The sequence below is a fragment of the Colletotrichum gloeosporioides genome, assembly GCF_011800055.1.
Source record: "Colletotrichum gloeosporioides strain Lc1 chromosome Unknown consensus_30, whole genome shotgun sequence".
Lineage (NCBI taxonomy): Eukaryota > Fungi > Ascomycota > Sordariomycetes > Glomerellales > Glomerellaceae > Colletotrichum > Colletotrichum gloeosporioides.
The window spans coordinates 919642-938227 of NW_025544675.1; the positions used below are offsets into that span (position 1 = coordinate 919642).

An 18586-nucleotide genomic window follows, 5' to 3' on the forward strand; every position below is an offset into this window, starting at 1 on the left:
TTCAAAAGTCTTCTCTCCATGAGAATTCAAGGGATTGGGTTGTGTTTTGTTCACAGAATAACTAACCCTAGCACTTGTGTCAACAAGTAGGCTGCGGGAGGTCATTACAAAATCAGGATTTCGCGACGAAGCCTAAAATTTCCAGTTGATAAAATAAGGTAGAATTAGAAAGCTTCTCTGATGTGTCTACTTACTCTTAAACACTATCGTAATCTAAAGCTTCACCCTCCCGGTAACCTCCTTCTCCGCCCTTTCGCTATTGACCAGCGCAGGGACGATATCCTCGATGCTGGCTGCACCCGCCAACGCCATATTCGTCTCCAGCTCATGCCTCAAAATCTGGATCAATCTCCTCACACCAGCCTCTCCATACCCGGCCGTCATCGAGTACAAAAAGGGCCGGCCAATGCCAACCGCACTCGCGCCCAGGGCCAACGCCTTGAGCACATCCGTCCCCCGCCTGATTCCACCATCCACAAACACCTGGAACTTTGCTTTCGTGTCCGGAGCGAGCAGATGCGGCGCGTAGCGCCTGATCTCCAGAAGCGTCAACATCGGCGCCTGAGCGGTGTCCTGGCTTCGCCCGCCGTGGTTAGAGAGCACTATCCCATCGACTCCGTGCTGGTGCGCGATAACAGCGTCCTCGACCGACTGGATACCCTTGATCACAATCGGCAGCGATGTCGTCTCCCGGATCCATTTCAGATCAGTCCAGGTAAGCCCTGCGTTCAACAACCCCGAGGCTGTTGTTTTGGCAACGCCGCTGGGTTCGGACAATGGCTCGTCACCCGCCGTCAGCCTCTCATCCCGCTCTCTCTTGCCGATGACGGGCGAGTCCACTGTCACGAAGATAGCCTTCGCGCCGAGGCTCTCCGCCTTTCGGATGGTGGCCTGCGCCTTTTCTCTGTTGCGGTCGACATATAGCTGGAAGAACAGCGGCTGCGCGTCGCCCTCCGCCCGCGCACCGAAGATGGCGTCTATCGACGCGCTGGGTTTCGTCGGCATGCAATATATGATCCCTTCCTTCGCCGCCGCCTTCACCAGGAGCGTCTCGGCCTCGGGGTGAGCATACTTGGCCTGGCCCGTTGGCGAGATGTAAAACGGCAGGGACGAAGGGAGACCAAGGATCGATGTGGCCGTGTTGATGGAGTCCACATTTCGGAGCACTCGAGGCCGCAGCGCCAGCCTCCGGAAGATGCGTCTAGAGTCCCGGATACTCTGCTCGTCTTCCGCGCCGGAGCAGTAATACGCCCATCCAATCTCGGACAGGTACTTTTCGGCCACCTTCTCAAAGTCGTCCGCGTTGATGATGGCGCCCAGGTGTGGAAACTTTGGCTTAGGTTTCTCTGGCTCCGGGATTGATGACTCTTTGGGGAGGGTTAGAGGGTCTACCGGTCCCAGACAGCGATCCGGTGACAGCGTTTCTGCGATGAGATCCGGGTTGTGGATGGAGTCGTAGTCTTCTGTTGCGTCACGACCAGCGCAGTTGAATATCAGCTTGGCGCCGCCGGGGTGCTCATCGAGGAACTCTGCAATGTCTTAGCCAAGGAGTGTAGTGATGAGAGCGGGAGATTTACCCGTGACGTCCCATACCTGGCCATGGATGACGACCCAGCACGAGTCCTTGGTGTTGTTCTTTGCTACTTCCGTGCCGCTCACCACCATCGTGACTAACTTGGTGAATGACCTGCGGGACGGGAAATGTGGGATAGGTCCAATGGGCGTGGTTAAGATGAGGCTGAGTGCTGGCCCGAGGAGATTGGCGCTTTGAGCAGCTCAAGAATCAGATCGTTCGAACGTCTCACCTGGTCTTTCCTCCCCACGCAATACTCATGGGGCTTGCTTGAAGCAGTCGAGCTCCACCCAGCTCCCGACAACAGGTTGGGGACAGACTCCGTGGGGGTCAGGAACGATGGCCTTTCTCCGCGTGCTGCTAGGCTCAGGCCGGCGTCGTGGGTTCAAACAGCGGACTGAAGTCCGTCCTAGCGTGCCGGTTTTCCTGGGACGCTTTGCCCTCTTCGTTCCCTACCGCAGAGCTCTCGCGACCAGAAAGCAGCGAGCGAAACCCCCACCCAGGCATGTCCGGGGTCGACGGGGCTCCTTTCCAGGCTTCTCCTCACGAAAGGGCGACCAGACCCTCCAAACATCTCCACGAAAAGTGGTGCGGCTCCGCTGCTGGATGCTGTTCGATTCGTCGTTGCTCTGATGTTGTTGGGCTTTCGTGCGGAGAAGCCCCCGGAGGTGTGTCTGGGGAGCTCGGGAGTTGTCCGGGGCCCCGGGATGCGCCCAGGTCTGCGGCTGACTCGCTCATGCGGGGTGAGGAGGAGGGTATCGGGAATAAAGCCGGGGCTGGACGCGTTTGGACGGCTCTCACGTTCGTCAACGCACAAGGGAAAATCGTCCGTGGAATTTCTACGGTTAAGCCTTGAGCAATTGATAAGAAAACCGGCGCCAGGGGAGAGATCATGTGTGATAGGGGCGTGATGCCAAATTCTTGAATTGAGGGCGTCAGCTGTTGAGCCAACTTTGCGTTACTATTGCATCCAACAATAGATAGCAATATCCATAAGACTGCTAGGTCGCCTGGAACCGACATGGTCCACAAACCTGTTTTCGTAGCCATTTTAACAGCAGCAGCAATGCGTCTGCCATCATCCTTGTGGAGACTCGATGGGGCTTCAGCGAGGGTGACTGACAGCCGAAGGTGACCCCCACTCATGGGGGTTCGTAGCTGGAATTGGCGGAGTGGCAGCAATGGTGATGACCATAAGAAACCGTGTATTCGCTCTTGTCACAGGAGGCGCTTAGAGCATTGTGTGAACACGGTAAAATGAACCATACTGATTGCCATTGCAAGACCAATACGTTGAATTATCTGTACTGGCCGTGTCCGAAAGTTCGTTGTTGGGAAACAGCGATTGAGGCGGCTCAACGAAAATGTACTCAAACGTACGTGACAACTAGGGAAGCACTATGGGTACATATAACCATGGCTTCTTAATGACTGGCTACTTCCATTATTGGTCACAAAGCTGGTGCCCTACTTATGTATCATATTCTCTGGTTTCTGAAGACAGAATCCTACAAGCTTGCAGGAGACTTCCGCAGTCAAGACTAGAACACCACTCGAATTTGGCCGGGTATTCTTCAATGCGAAAACTCTCTGCCATATCATATCTTACTCCCGAAACAAGATCCCAATAGCCGTTTCAACCAACACAATTTCTCGGGCCGGGGACGGTTAACAGTATTCTTTTCGCAGATTGTAGACTGGTCCCCATCTTCTCCATCAGGTGATTGTATCCACTCCCGCGGGATCTGCGTCATGAAGTCATACCAGTAGTCGCCGAAGTGACGGTAGCCCTCATTCGTGGGGTGGACGCCATCGCCTCTAAGCAAGCCTGTAGGAAAGCTCGTAAAATCAACGGCGAGAACATGTTTACCCGCAACCTGACGAGATGCTACGATGCCTGGTATATGGCCTTGATACGGGACGGTGTTCCGCTGCTGCCCCTCATCACGAGTGTTGATGATCATAGCCACTAGAACAACCGCACTTGGGCAGGCTTCGACGATTTGATCGATGAGTTTGCCTAAACGCTCGGCGGCGTTCTTTGGATCGTTTCCTTCGAGAGCGACGTCCAAGTTTGGGTTCATGTCATTAGTCCCTGCATGGATGAGGACGATATTGGGCTGTTGCTGCAGTGAGGGGTTGACATGATCTGATATGAATTGAATCGTTCGCGCATTCCAAGCGGCCTGTCAAGCTGATTAGGCGAATGGCCATTTCGTAGATTACACAATACTCACGAAGTAGTTATCAGGGATTGTTCCGCGAACTGTCTCGGTTCCGATGAAAGACACGCGATTATCTTCATCAGGTATTAGTCTGTGCTCTGACCATGGGCAGCAAATGAAACGTACTTGAAAGATTCTGTCGAAGCTTCATCCGGTATCCATTTCCATCACCTCCATCCAGGTCACTGAGAAATCCTACAGTGATGGAATCACCAACACCAAGGATACGAAGGGTGGTTCCGGGCTTAATGGCCTGACCAGGCTTGGTGCCTTTGAACTTGAGCGGATTTCGTGCCTCCATGACGGGTTGCCGTTGTCTGAATTGGGGCTTGGATCACCAAATGAAATTGATACCGACTTGATAGTCTGGAAACCCGGTTGCCAGCTCTCGGGCCAGATCTTTCTAAGAACAGCCTTAGTGGTACCGAACCTTGTCGTCGCTAAGCGTCTCGTGCCGTTGGCGATTGTCAAGCGACCAAATACATTGGTATCTGTGGGATATAGCAGGAAACAGAGACTTGTTCACCTCAGTTTGGCGTTTTGTTTGACGAATCTAAGGAGTGGTGTTGAATGAAACGGGAAAAATGGGACATTTGCATCTGCTGATCGTCGTCTGAACCGCACGGTGTTGTAGCGTTCAGACCTGTTACGTGTCTGTCTGAGACGTTATCCCCCACATTTGAAGCCCAATCAACGTTAGACGTCATGAATCGAGCACGGGCTTCGTCTCGTTACATGGCGAGTCAAGCAGGGCAGTCTTCTGAGATCGAGGGGAAGAACCGTCTTGCGGGCTTTGCTAATTGTTCTCACGCAGCTTTAGTTGATAGTCCAGTTCTATTGGAGATCTGGATTTGTCAGGGTATGCTTCAACAATAGACTACAACGTTGCTGTCTGCAGTTGAACCTTCATCCTGCCAGGCCTGCAGAGCACATGGGATGAACAGCGCTCTTGAAATCAACCTTTTGAAAGACGGAACCAATGACAAAATTTCCAAAGTCTATTGATAACGTTCAAGAAGCAGACGAATGGCACATGGCGGCACCAGCAATGGATCCCAACGTTCTCCCCTTATCGGCGCCTGCGGGGTGATCGGCTGGCTATCTAACAGAACCCCGCAGCTGTGCACCCCGAACCCACAGGCATCCCGGGGCTCAGTTTTCCTTTGCTTAACACTGCCAATTTGGGTTTAGTGCGTGGGAAGCTTGCATGCAGTGTTTCCGGCTGTGTTAGCAAAACATTCGAGAGAACACCACACTTCGTTATCTGAATGCGTTATCTGAGTCGCGATAACGAGATGTCCTCATGCGATTGAAACGTCATTCAAAAGGAGACCAGAGGGCTCCTCCCATTCGATCTCCCCTGCGCCAAGCATCTTCACGTCCCGCGAAACTGTGTCCACTATGAACGGGGCAGTCGATGGCCAAAATGGCCACCTTCAGAAGCGATTTTCCAAGATCACGATGGTCGGGATGGCGTTTGCGATCCTGAAGTAGGTCTTGAAGACTGCAATGCTGAATGAATTGCCCGCTAACAAGCCAAGCACATGGATTTCTCTAGCTGGGTCGATTGGCCTCGTTATGCCCTCCGGAGGATCAGTATCCTTCGTCTATGGGTTCATATTCTGCGTTCTTTGCAACATTGCTTTGAGCGCTAGCGTTGGAGAACTTGCGTCACTCTACCCAACAGCAGGAGGCCAGTATCATTACGCTTATGCGTTGTCCACTCAAAAATGGAAAAAGTCAATGGTGTGTGCCAAAATCCGGACTTCGTGCTGGGATCTGATCTCAAGTACTGACGAACCTTAGAGCTTCTTTGTTGGATGGGTCAATATCGCTGGCTGGCTTACTCTCAACACGACAGCTGCTTATTTTGGAGGTGAATCTACATTTTTAGTTATCATTATGGAACATTGACGGCTTACATGTTGTAGCTCGATTTCTTGCTGCTGCGGCTGTTGTAGGTTCAGGCGGCACATATCAGATCACCCAATGGAGTACTTACTTGATGTTTGTGGCGGTATCAATCATTGGGGTATTTCTCAACATCTTCGGCTACCCCATACTGAATCGATGGAACGAAGGAGCTTGTAAGTCTTCTTATCTTGTAGGAAAGCTACTGGCTAACCTTTCAGTGTACTGGTCGTTGCTCAGTGTTGTGGTGATTAGCATTGTGCTTCTAGCGACATCGCCGAAGACAAGTGCCGAGTACGTTTTTACCAACTTCTCCAACACGACCGGCTGGAGTGATGGAACTGCCTGGATGTTGGGTCTTCTTCAATCCGCCCTTAGTCTCATAGGGTATGTCTTCTCTTATGAGCGTATTTCACCACGATGATTTGCTGATTTTATATCTAGATTCGACGCAGTAGCCCATATGACAGAAGAAATGCCGAATCCATCCAAGGATGCACCTCAGGCAATGGTTGGCGCAGTGCTAGTTGGTGGAACCACGTGAGTATCTTGAACGATGCCAATCTTGAGATCTCTAACACCTCCTTTAGTGGTATTGCCTTCATACTTGTCATGCTTTTCTGCGCAGTTGACATTGATGTTCTTCTCGCATCGCCCACTCAGAGCCCTCTCACGGAGATGATCTCACAGGCCACTGGCAACAAGGCCGCCGCGACAACTCTGAGCGTCGCTGTCGCCCTATGCTTCGTCAATGGAGCCAATGGCTGCGTTACATCTGGAAGTCGTCTGGTTTGGGCCATGGCTCGGGATAACGGCACCCCGTTTTCAAGATAGTAAGCTCTTCCAACTGCAGCTAGCTCAACACGGTCGATCTACCCTGTACTGATTGTGTTTAGCTTATCATATCTTCATCCAAGGCTCAACGTCCCCGTCCGAGCCATTCTTGTCCAGGCTGTCTTTAACCTTTTGTTTGGCCTACTCTACCTTGGTACGCTACTCATTTGCCCTTGGCATCAAAGTAAGCTGTATTGACGAATTTTCACGCAGGCCCGGAGGTCGCCTTCAATGCCTACATCGCAAGCTGCACCTTGTTTCTCAACTTGTCGTACGCTTTGCCGGTCATGATCCTTCTCATCAGGGGCCGCCATGTTGTCGCAGCGAACCCTCCAGAGTTCTACCTCGGTAAAGGGCTATTTGGCTATGTTACCAACTGGGTTTCAGTCCTCTTCGTGCTTGTCACTTCTGTTGTAAGAACAACCCTAAGATAGGGAAACAGTCCATGATATCTGGGAACCATTCTTACATAGCTGTGTAGTTCTTTTGCTTCCCGCCAGCAATTCCCATCGACATCTCTACGATGAGTAAGTACTTTGAGGCCTTATTAGAGTATTGATCTGACAATTCTCAGACTACGTTACTGCTGTCATTGGAGTTTTCATTGTTTTTGCTGTGGGGTTGTGGTTTGTGAAGAAGAAGGCCTACAATGGTCCCAAATTTGATCTCATTCTCGGGGAGGACTTGCCAATCGCCAATTTGACTGTACATGGGGACAAAGTCTCGAAAGGAGCCGAGTTGGATGCTCAAGACAGGGAATGAGTATTGAAATCGTGTATAGTACTCAAACACCAGAACAGTAATTGGCAAGGGGCATCCTGGTTCATTTCAAAACCACTGCAAATTACCTTTGCCTTCGTCATGCGATGAATGTTGCGTACTTTTGCGCCATTCTCCGACCAATGTTTTCACTGGTTAAAACTATACCCTCAATGTTTTGATATGTTCTGATGGGAGCGTTGAATTACTTGAAGCTGTACGATATTTTAGCTCATTCAATCTCCACTCTGAGAGGTACTTTCCCCATAGGTTGGATATAAGGGTCCCCGAAGCAAGCCAACAAGACTCGATTGAATCAAGGTCGAGAATTCCAGAGGAAGTACATTATATCGAAATGTTAATTACAACTTTGACCCCTTGTTGTATCCGTAATGCCAGTTGTCCTTCTTCAGGTCCTTCCTAATCTGATAGTTTTGCTCCGCAATCTCGACAACCCGCATGTCCACGTCGATAACACGCATGTTCTCCTCGCCATCAGTAAAACTGCCTGGTACAGTGCCCACAATGGGCAGCGCCACTTGACTACATCCAAAGAAACCGTCCTCTCTTGGTCCAGTCGCGTTGCAGTATATAATTGCCGCGGTGTTTTCAAACGCCCTGGTAGTAAGAGTGGACTGCACAAACATTCTTTCGCAAGTCTCGTTGTAGGCGAGTCCTTCCCTACTCATGTCTGACAAAGTCCAATACGAAGGAATAATGATAATCTTTGCCCCTGCAAGAACAAGCTGCCGAAAGGCCTCCGGAAAGGCCAAGTCCCAACAGACCAGAATACCGACGGGTCCTAGAGGGGTATCGAAGACTTGGTGGGGGCTGGCTGTGCCCATTTCCGTGTGACCCTTAACTTGGTGAGCGTAGTCAACACTTGAAGTGAGATGTTGACGCTCAGGAATCCAGAGGTTGGTTTTGGTGTATGCTCCAAGAATTTGACCGTCGTAGTCAATGAAATAAGAAGTGTTCAGAAGAGTCCGCTTCGTCTTTGCACCGTCTGTGAGTGGCGGTTGTGGTGTTGATGCATCTGAAACTATAGTACCGGCGCAGATGTTAATGTGCAGCTCAGCGGCTAAATCTTGGTATCTTCGGAGGAAGCGTTGAGCATCGTCTGCGCTCAAGGCGAAAGAGGGGTCATCGGGGACCCATCCCATGAGGTGGTACTCGGGAAGCACAGCTAGCGATGCTCCTTGAGCCGATGCACGGCGGATCTGGTTGGAAGCATGACTGAAGTTGTGTTCAGCGTCAAGAACCTGGCCTAATGTTAGTTCTTGGAACGTGAGATTGGGGGCCCTTCGTACCTTCGGTGATGTTTGTACCAGCGCGACTTTGAATGCCCGCGGTTCTGACGGGGACGACATGGCGATGAGATGCGGAGGTGAAAGTGATGCTGCAAAACGGCTGATTCTCTTGCAACATTGTTGCGGACTTAACATTGTAAGAGTCTTATCAACGCCCCCGGGCTGACAGCGCGATGGGATTCACAGCTCTGCGGATCGATCCCACTCATGGTAATGATATCCTTCGCCTATGAGATCCCTTTTTGGCCTAGTATCACTGCAGTGGAACCCTTCCCCTCTGTTGGTTCATGCAACCCTCCTTGGAACTCCACAGCCGATAAGTGCCGCCCCGATGAGCCCCCGCACGGCAGCTCGAGTCATTCTGGAACCTCAACAGCAGCGCCCGAGGCGTGGCCTCTGAAGTCTGAACCTCTCACTAGGAATTGGAATGTCACAAAGCCACACGAAAGCACTTGAGTGAGGCTCATGAGCGCACGGTCTGACCTACATGCTAACATGCAAGCGTCTCCGCGCAAAATTATCACACGATCTCGCAACGGATGTGCTGTTTGCAAATCTAAACGGGTAAGAAATAGCATTGCGCGTTATCTCTGTTCTACTGAGCCATGCTGACAAGCAAAAGCTGAAATGCGACGAGGCAAAACCTCACTGCTCGCGTTGCAAAAGGCTCGGTATTGCATGTCCGGGCTACCGAAAACCCCTGAAATGGAGCTCGACCTCAATAGCACTGGGCGGTGACTCCCCTTCGCCCGAAATAACGAGATCACCTACTGTATGGGAAAGCATGGGTAGTGTTTCTGCACATCCTCCTGATCAGTCCCCAAAAGACCTTTGCGACCTGGACTTCTTCAACTCGTTCGCCGAAGTCGACACCCCTGGGAGCCTAGATGTACAAGACATAGGCGGTATACAACATCTGTTTTCGGCATCAGACATTGCAAGCGAGAAGACATATCCCACACCTAGTTCACGAGTTGAAACCTCACAGCTTCAAGCTGTAGGTAATGGCCACGATGGAAACATATGGCCCGTGATACCCCCACACAACCCAAGTGATAGCTCAAAAGAGCTTGAACCGTTTCCGAGCGACCTATCGAGCCCCAAATACCCACTATCGCATTCTCTACAAGACGATTCATCTACATTAGTCGAATATTACTTCAAAGAAGTATGTGGCATGATGTCTTGCTACGACAGCGACATGAATCCGTACAGAACAACAATATCCAAGCTCTGGACACACTCACCCTCTCTTTATTATGTCACCCAAAGCATGGCAGCAGCATGCCTGTCTGAAGTCTCTCCCAGGTTCTCGGCAGCTAGTGGTCGCCTTGGTAATCAAGCCGTCACATCTCTGTGGAACGAGAGCAAATCCCACCCAACGAACACATCCTCTCTCCTGGCTCTAGTTATGCTTGGCTTCAGTCTTTGCTGGCACGACACTCGAAAGCTTGGCCAGGACGAATTCAAAATGGTTGCCGAGGCGATTGTATCCCTCGAGAACAATGACGATGACCTGGCGCTTGCCGATCGACAAAAGAAGTTTTTCTTTTACAACTCTCTGGTGTATTGGAAGATGCTGCTATCCTTCGTCACCGACCAAGAGCTGCCGTCGCTTGGCTCTACCCGAGCAATCCTTCCACAACCAAGCCGACTGCCAGAGCAAGACAATTTGCGAATGCCGCATCCACAGACCGGACTAGGAGTAGAAATCCAAGAGCTTGTCGCCCAGGTTGGTGCTCTGGTCAGAAGAGAGCGGAAGAGAATCGGACGTCGCCGTCATTCTTCGAGACGTGACATCGAAGAGTCTCTCAGCGCTATACAAGCTTCCGAAGATCTGCACTCAAAGCTTTGTCGCATTGAACTACCATCGGATTCTGCTGTCATAGACTCTAGGGATGATAGGACCCCGGCAAACCATCTATTGAAAGCTGCTGAAGCCTATCGCTGCACGGGCTTGCTGCAACTATATCAAAATTTTCCCGATTTATTTCTCCGTGATATAGAATCGGCGAACTGTGCAGATCAGTCCTCTTGGTTGAACACGACTTACGGTGGTGTTGCAGCGCATGGCAGCTCCAGAGTCTTGCTAGATACATGGCTGACCAGCCTTGCGCTTCATGTGCTCGACCTTGTGCATGAAATACCAATGTCTTCACGGTCTCGATCCATTCAGCCTTTACTCCTTGTCAGTATCTGCAGCGAGTTTTCGCTTAACCGCGGGTTCGTGCCCATCGGCGAACTTCAGGGCAGCCCCGGATTCAACACCATATCGAGCCTACGAATGGAGGTGCCGCCGACGACAACCGACATTCTCCATGGCAGGCGACTTATTCTATCTCGTCTCTCATTTTTTGAGGGTGTTTTAGCTGCCAAGCCAATCCGTCAGATGCTGACTTTGATCAAGGAGACTTGGATATCGATGGATAAAGAACAAGAAGATGTCTACTGGATGGATGTCATGATTGAGAATGGATATGAGACGCTGATGGGTTGACGTAAGGATATTCGGCTTGGCCATAACAGCTTCCTGGGCCGTTTTTGAGCAGCTAGTCACACCCACATGCATGGCTGAAGCCTCTGCCCGGGGAAGTGAAGGACTATCATCATATGGGTGTATGGATGGCCTGACATCATCAGGAATAACCAGCCCCTCGATGCTTTCAGGCATGTCTTAAATGGCTTTGAAAAGTGAGGATGCGAAGTGGGTAACAGCCCCTGCATTCAAGATCGACAATAAGCTGTAAGATTTTAGAGGTATTTCACGGGAAGCTGAGAGCGCATGCTATAATCAAGACAAAGTCTCAAACTTGTCTCCGTTGCATGGAATCATTATATTAGGAGATTGGAATAGTGTATATGTTGCCACCCAAGTGGAGAGCGAATCCTTCCTAGAAGCTCGTCTGACTCAGCTCGGAAATGGTCTATTGTCGTAGTGCGGTCCGCTCATGCCGGGTACTCAGATTTCCTCTTCGCGGTACTGATCGCCAAAGACCCGATTTTCATCGCCCCGAAGTCTCAGCTATCGGCAAAACATAGATCAGTATGACTCCGTGAACCGTGTATGCCTAATGCTTTGGTACCAAACCTCCTACTGATTGTCATGGATCATCCAGAGTTGACACTTTCACATGGACATGCACGCACCTGGATTCCTGTTTCTCCTTCAATTCCGGACTGACCAAGACAAGATTGTAAGAGCCATCACATACATAGCCTTGGTAATCGGTCCGTCCATCCGTCATGAACCTCTGTCTTAGATGACTTTGAACAACAATTTGCAGGATTAGGAAGGCACACTACACTAAGATGAATGGTACAAGGTGTTGTTTGAACTCATAAGTAGTATAAAAGGAGCCGAAAGTTTTGTTGTGTTGACTCTCCAGCAAGAACTTAAGAAGCACCTCGTCCAGTTCATTGCCACTCTACTTTGAACTCCCATATAACAATTCTCTCTACGTACACAACGTCGCTTCACCCCAAAATGCACTTCGCCACTTTGACCAAGACCGTTCTGGCCGGCATTGCTCTTCACGCAGGCACAGCGGATGCCATCTTTGAGTGCAATGCGGATCAGCATGCTTTTGAACCCACGAAGAACAAGTTCGTGGTACACTACACCTCTATTCGCGACTCGAACTACGATGACGGTCAACCTTGGGTGAGTGATGCTTGAGATGACACCCTTCAAATAAGCCAGTCCGTCTTTTTGGCCGCTTTTCAGCTAACATGACAGTAGGTTCGCATTTGCAAGCCCAAGGGTGATCTCAGCGGCTGGAACAACGTCGATCCCTTGAAGACACCTTGTAAAGACGATCCAGCAACTCACTTGTCTACCGATCAGACCGGTCTCAAGAACGAGCTGATCGTGACGAACGGCGAAGGATGCGACAGTGGCAGTGGTCATGGTCTTAATGGCGCATCAATGGTTTACAATGATCAAGTGGCCGTTCTGGAGGGCTCTAACGGTCGATGCGGACCTCGAGATCATGGAGTTACTTGCGAGTTCAATCTCTAGTAAATTGTCAGACCAGCCCAGAGCCCCCAGCCATGGCTGTGCGAAGCAAGAAAGAAGCATCAAGAAACACGCAGATAAGATTGTTTTGTAACCTTATTTCGATCGCATCATCGGAAATACATCTAAAATGACTTGAGCATTTACCCATAGGAATCACAATTGTGACTTGGCCATGGGCTTGGTGGAGTCTTAGAAACCATTATCAAGTGCGATCAGCCAGCATGCACATAAACCTTTCGAACGAGCCTCGTGAAGAATTTACTTTGTCGTCAATATTTCGTGGTTGCCGTTGGGCCGAAAACTATATTTAAACGCTGCCGTCTCTGCAGAAGGTGGTGCGAGAGAATTGGGTCTTGCAGCAAGTGGTGTAGCTCTCCTGCGTGGAAGGCTCGCACTCATAACCGTCTGGCAATTGTTAATGACCATGCAGCACATTTGACGAGATTTATTACTTACTCCACTTTCCGTCGCAGCAGGTGATTGAATCAACGTTGCTGCCGTCGCAAGAGCACAGCAGGGCCTGGGAGGCTCCGATGAAGGGGCTGTGGATCAGATGTCAGAGTCCATTTTTTCCCCCATGATGAAGGAAACTTACAGGACAAGAACAAGACCTTGGACAACTGCATTTTGCTTGTCATAGATGATGGTTGTGAGTTAAGAGGATGGCAACATTGATTTCACAAATCGCGACAACTTGCTCTCATATACAACTCATATTGCGTGTCCGTGTTGTCCGAGGGTTTCGTTCCCCGGATCAAGCAGGTTGCTTTTCTGGAACTTAGAGTTAAGGGTGCGGAACCTGATAAAGTGCAGTCCTTCTTCTTTGGGAAGCAATCCCGCGACGATTAGATTGGGCGGCCCCGCCACGGAACGGGAACAGGGACGCAAATGGTCAAGATCGCTCCAGTCGCTTGGTAGCTTTCGGGATTCATCAGCCGACCACGCAGGAGCTCCAGCCAAGAATTCCTGCAATCTGCCCCTTGAGTTCGGCCTCGGGGCAACTTGAAGGGGGCAGGACACACCCATGATCAAAAAGGGGAGGAGTTGTGGCTGAATTCATGTTTTGATGGTCAGTGCAACTCTGCCAAATGGAACACACTGCAGTCCGGAACAATCCGGCTCGAGTCACGCGTCGTTATGAAAGGCTTTCTGCATCGGCCTACGAAAGATTCCCCAAGAAGTTGTGAATCTTGATTTCAAGCTGCTAATGACACCTTCCTACACGAGAAAACAGGAAACGGTCTGAAAATACATGTGGTGTGTTACAAATCTGCACCCTACCCAGCAGTGAAATCGGCCCTACCCAAAAAGCTGCAAGGGGAAAAGAGTAGAGTATTGACGAAGAAGAAAGTTGTGTAAAAAGACTAATAGGCGAACAGCCCTCAGGGGTACCAATAACATATCTATCTGTCGAGAACCAGTTGTGTAATGTGAAAGCCGGCAAGCGTCGATGAAGTAAAAACTCCGGTATTACACGGGCGTCTTCAGCCAGACCTTGGAAGAGCAACCGAGCCACCGTCAAACGTCACTGCTGAAGCTTTCCCTGTATTGGCTATATCGAACACAAATCGGACGTCCACACTGGGCCCCAGAGAGCCAACGTCTTGCCAGGTGATGCAAGTGGGTGTGCCCATGTCGACGGGCGCGCTCTTGTCTTGGAATACGGCGACAAACTGGTGCTGAGTCTCAGTCATCACGTTGCTAGGGTAAAGACGAAAATCAAAATTCTCAAGTTTGATGCCAGCGAAGGCCGCAATCTCATTCCGGAGATCAACTTCACCCCTCTTTAGCGATGTCACAATGAGCCCAGGACCATCGCTCGATACGTTGAAGCTTGCTGACCCTGCAGGCCCATCGAAGGATCCAACGTATCTTGCTTTCGCCTCTGCAGCTGCGAGTTTCTGCAACTGCACAATTGCAAGAGAGACAATGTCAGCGTAGACATTCAAGTCAGGTCCTCGGGCAGCTTCGCTATCATGAGCAAGAATAGCGAAGCCTGCGTTGAAGTCTGGGGCCAGACCAAAGTAGCTTGCGTAGTGGCCAATCAGACCTGTCTTAGTGTAGACATCGAGGATGGAGCTGTTCGCATACTGGCCCGCGTGGTAGATCTCCCATGGGCGACCAACACCATTTCGCAAGTTTGATGTATCGGCAATGGGTTGGAGCCAACGACGGGTTGCGGCTTTGGGGATGAGGCGTGAACTAAGCATGGAATGGCCAGCACGTGCAAGGTCTGAGGCGGTAGAAATAGCCGATAGCGCGCTGTGGTTTGTTAATCAGTGGACCGAAGATTGTGGGATGCGAGGATGCACTTACCCAGGTTCTCCGATAGCCGACGTATTGAGGCCATCTGCGAAGACTTTCTTATTTTGGGCCAGAAATCCGGTATTGGTCATGTTAAGCGGTTCAAAGATCGCCGTGTCGAGGATTTGATCGAAAGGCGAAGTTCGGTTGCCGGCTTTATAGGCTTCAAGTGCAAAAGCAAGGAGCTGGAAAGCAGCGTTCGAAACCGCCGGAGTTGTATCAGGTAGGAACAGCGGTGACTGTGTAGCGAACTTCTCAACGAAGTCGTTGCGGGTGCAGGACCCATCCAGCCTGCAAGCGAAAGCTGTCGAGAGTTAGCTGAGATCTGCATGACTTTGCTTTAATCCAGATAACCTACAATCCCTTGCAAGGCCGGACATCTGGCCAGCCAATGCCCCGATGGTGATCTCATCCCACTTGACTGCCAATTCAGTGGACGCATTGCGTAGTTCTGGGATAAACTGAGTAATCGGTGTCCCCCAATGCCCATCGCCAGCTTCCACGAGCCACGCATAGACTGTGAAGAGTTGACTTAGTGTGCCGAGTGGGAAGATAGTGTCGGAGTCTAGGCTCGAATCCTTGGGGGCTTCGGATGCCGTGTGATGATATTCGAAAAAGACGGGATTCTCCTCAGACTCGTGGGAGCCTGAGAACAAGACAACCGAGAAAGAAGTAGTATTCGGAGTAATGGCGCCAAAGTCATCCGATCCTCCTTTCTGAATGAGTTGATCGAATAGCTTGGTGAATTGATCCGTGAACGACCTCACCTCCTCAGAGTTCTGATCAATGCTTGGGGCAGGGTAGTAGGCTCGAAGTAGTGGGCATGGTTGATACGTCGGAGTGTCTGCTAGACTGGCCCCTGTTATGGACAGTACAAGAGTCGCTAAGACGGTCAAGGAGGTCGAAGAGGGCATTTCGATTTCGTTTGGTGGGAACAGTTGTGAGTTGAGTGGCATGGGACACGACCTACGTATCGGAGAAGTGCCTGTCTCTTATACAATTACCATCCTTTATTTTGACACTCAAGATATTCAAAAATTCAGACCGATGCCGTGTACGGACACGGGGACCGATCTTTGGTGTCGGCCTTAACGGAGCCACGCATCATTGACTGAAAGCCAAACACACAATAGCAATACAGGCCCAAGGAGGCAAGTAACCTTGAGGGTCAATAATTTAGAGTACTTCCGTGTTGGATTCAAAGGATCTAGCATCGATATCTGAGACCTTGACTTGCGAGCCGAAATTCCGTATCCGTGTCCGTGTCCGGGTCCGCCAGCCCGCTTGAAGGATGCTCACTAAAACTGAGCATCACCCCCATGATCACTCCCTATTGCGTAGTTCCAGCTCTTGAACGGTATGAAAGTGTCGTTTACGAATGAAAGAGAATCTACAGGGAATTCGGCGTTTGAGGTCATCGCAGCATTTTCGGGCAGTATGAAATCTGTGTATGCCATAGTGTTGCTTGCTGAAGCTATCGCTGGTTGCGAGAAGACTGACGGCGCGACGGAATAATCAAACGCAACTGGTTGACTCGATAAGTTGGAGGTCGGTGTACCAAGGCTCGAAAGAGACCTTGTCGTGGGGACGTTGAGTCCTTGAGGCGAGACACCATGCTGACTTGTGAGAAGTTTTTGCTGATCCAGATACCATGTTTCAACACGCTTTGTGCGTATGAGAAAATGATAAAAGGAATCTCTATCGCCTCTGTCGTCCACTTCTGGCGATGTTGCAGACTCAAGTCTAAGAACAACCTGGCGAATGGTGTGGCCGATGTCGGAGAACTGCCGAAGATGTTCTGTCATAAAGCTTATCCTAGGGTCCGCGGCTTGAAGGTCTAGGCGAGCTGCCAGAGTATTTCCGCAATGGAGCATGACCCAGACAATATTGGGGAAGTACACCTCTTGGCCTGGAGGGGTATGCAGGAGGATGCTGACGAGGGACTTTGCGGAGACAATGCTCTCCGATAATCCCTGAATTAGTCGCTGCGAGGAGGGATTCTGCGGCTTGTGAAGAGCGAAAGGCGCATCGGGAATCGAGAGCTGGTTGAGGCACAACTGGATCGTATGCATCTGGGGCACCAAAATTGCTGCGCAAGTTCGTTAGCGATGGGTTCTTAGGACAATCGTCGGAATGACATTACTTACGACAGTCTCCTAGGGGGAACGACAAGTTGTTCTTGAAAAGGTCTATCCTTTCTCTAGCATCTGAAACAGCCGCTTGTATTTGCATTGGATCTAGTGTTGACTCGTTTTTCACGATGTCATCGATGTCTTCAGCGACTCGCTGAAGACGAATGATGTAAGGCAGGTACTGGTCCGTTGGGTATTCAGATACTTCGGCGAGCCGATCAGCAGTCTCCGTCGTATAGGTTGTAAGGGTAACAATGCGGAGCTTTTGAAGAACAATGCTCGAACTTTGGATGAGGAAGGTTAGCGCTGAGTCTGGTAGTAATGAATTTGGTAACCAACCACGATGAGAGATAATATGTTCCGAGGAAGGCCCTCTGCTCATCAAGAGACTCAATGTAATGCTGGGCCGTTCCCGTCCGCTCTGACCGTTCAACATTCCATCGTTGCACGTTTTTTGGCCTATCCAGACGGAGATCCGAAACTATGCTGACAGCCAGATGTAGATGTTGAGTGTAGCGCTTGGGTCGCGGTTGAAAATGAGCCCTTCCGAGAGTATTAGTTTCTATATCGGATCACGATATTGAAGCGCGAGGACGAGGCACTGCCTTACCAGGCAAGATGAACGAGGAGACCTTGGAGTATGTGCAGAGAGGTAAAGTCGCCTTCAATTAGACGAGCGGCAATTAGTTCATTAAACATCTGGCCTAGAGCCCGCTGAAGACGAACGTCATCGTAGGATGCTGCGGCCATCAGCGCCAGACATAAGGCTGGTTTGGTCTGCTTCAAGGTGTTCACATTCTCGTCGGCGGGAATTATGACAAACGGAAAGTGAGGAGTAAGCTTTGTGCGGAATCGGTCGAGGAGCTCTTGGCCCCTCTCCACCGTGAGCTGGCCGGCATCGAACGGGTCATGTCCCTCAAGCCTTGGTCTTGGAAGACCGGAACTGGCAGTGGCTGGAGGAGGGCTCCGGCTGTGGTTAGATGAAGATGCGGCAGGACTTTCCGCGGGCGGCGGAGGGGCCGATTGATCGGGGACATGAAGTAGCTTGTTCGACCTTCTTTTGGTTCAGTCTCGGAGCCGGAATACGGAAAACCGGGGACAGCTACCTTGAACGGGATCCCGGAGGTTTACGGCCACGGGCCGGCGCATACGAGCACTCTTTGCCGAGCCGGAGGCATCTATCGCAGATGACCGAGTCCTGCGTTCGGTCGCACTTGATTTTGGCGTGAGCACATGTGCGACACGTCTTCAAAAGCGGGGTCGGGCTGCGCTGACGGGGCTCCATGGTGCTGGGCGCAGCAATGCGTGATAGCCGATGTACAGTCGTAACAAGGCATGGAATCGGCGAATGGGCGGTGGCTCGTCAAGCGTCAGAGTGTTTGAGGCGGCGCATCCGTACCTTACCTACGGACACGGAATGAAAGAACCAAAGTGCTCTGGGACGGACAGACACGGAGGGAAGGGAGGTTAAACGCAGGACACAGGCAGGAAAATTAACCTGCTCTCGGCGAGATTACGAA

General features: G+C 50.8%; 8 protein-coding genes across 8 annotated transcripts; 3 read left to right on the top strand and 5 right to left on the bottom strand.

Moving 5' to 3' along the window:
- Positions 1-213: 213 nt before the first annotated feature.
- Positions 214-1834, bottom strand: GCG54_00008910 (Cytochrome b2; the record flags this gene model as incomplete). The annotated part of the gene is made up of 3 exons (XM_045408865.1): positions 214-1529; positions 1578-1765; positions 1824-1834. 3 exons carry the CDS (start codon positions 1832-1834, stop codon positions 214-216), a joined length of 1515 nt encoding a protein of 504 aa, XP_045266608.1.
- Positions 1835-3171: 1337 nt separating this feature from the next.
- GCG54_00008911 (uncharacterized protein) lies at positions 3172-4099 on the bottom strand (the record flags this gene model as incomplete). Its single annotated transcript, XM_045408866.1, has 3 exons — positions 3172-3759; positions 3811-3872; positions 3925-4099. 3 exons carry the CDS (start codon positions 4097-4099, stop codon positions 3172-3174), a joined length of 825 nt encoding a protein of 274 aa, XP_045266609.1.
- Positions 4100-5199: 1100 nt separating this feature from the next.
- GCG54_00008912 (uncharacterized protein) lies at positions 5200-7305 on the top strand (the record flags this gene model as incomplete). The annotated part of the gene is made up of 11 exons (XM_045408867.1): positions 5200-5288; positions 5340-5544; positions 5605-5674; positions 5730-5885; positions 5931-6096; positions 6154-6249; positions 6300-6542; positions 6606-6697; positions 6757-6956; positions 7025-7070; positions 7118-7305. The coding sequence occupies 11 exons, from the start codon at positions 5200-5202 to the stop codon at positions 7303-7305; spliced, it is 1551 nt and encodes a 516-aa protein (XP_045266610.1).
- A 359-nt stretch (positions 7306-7664) lies between these two features.
- Positions 7665-8672, bottom strand: GCG54_00008913 (putative nitrilase; the record flags this gene model as incomplete). The annotated part of the gene is made up of 2 exons (XM_045408868.1): positions 7665-8564; positions 8613-8672. The coding sequence occupies 2 exons, from the start codon at positions 8670-8672 to the stop codon at positions 7665-7667; spliced, it is 960 nt and encodes a 319-aa protein (XP_045266611.1).
- Positions 8673-10083: 1411 nt separating this feature from the next.
- On the top strand, positions 10084-11109 carry GCG54_00008914 (uncharacterized protein; the record flags this gene model as incomplete). Its single annotated transcript, XM_045408869.1, has 1 exon — positions 10084-11109. One exon carries the CDS (start codon positions 10084-10086, stop codon positions 11107-11109), a length of 1026 nt encoding a protein of 341 aa, XP_045266612.1.
- Positions 11110-12096: 987 nt separating this feature from the next.
- GCG54_00008915 (uncharacterized protein) lies at positions 12097-12630 on the top strand (the record flags this gene model as incomplete). Its single annotated transcript, XM_045408870.1, has 2 exons — positions 12097-12273; positions 12352-12630. 2 exons carry the CDS (start codon positions 12097-12099, stop codon positions 12628-12630), a joined length of 456 nt encoding a protein of 151 aa, XP_045266613.1.
- Positions 12631-12937: 307 nt separating this feature from the next.
- On the bottom strand, positions 12938-13171 carry GCG54_00008916 (uncharacterized protein; the record flags this gene model as incomplete). The annotated part of the gene is made up of 2 exons (XM_045408871.1): positions 12938-13035; positions 13087-13171. Coding segments are annotated over 2 exons (183 nt in total), but the record flags the coding sequence as incomplete, so codon positions are not given.
- A 943-nt stretch (positions 13172-14114) lies between these two features.
- On the bottom strand, positions 14115-18351 carry GCG54_00008917 (uncharacterized protein; the record flags this gene model as incomplete). Its single annotated transcript, XM_045408872.1, has 8 exons — positions 14115-14892; positions 14947-15238; positions 15293-15723; positions 16234-17023; positions 17082-17350; positions 17406-17609; positions 17677-18120; positions 18173-18351. The coding sequence occupies 8 exons, from the start codon at positions 18349-18351 to the stop codon at positions 14115-14117; spliced, it is 3387 nt and encodes a 1128-aa protein (XP_045266615.1).
- Between the last annotated feature and the right edge of the window lie 235 nt (positions 18352-18586).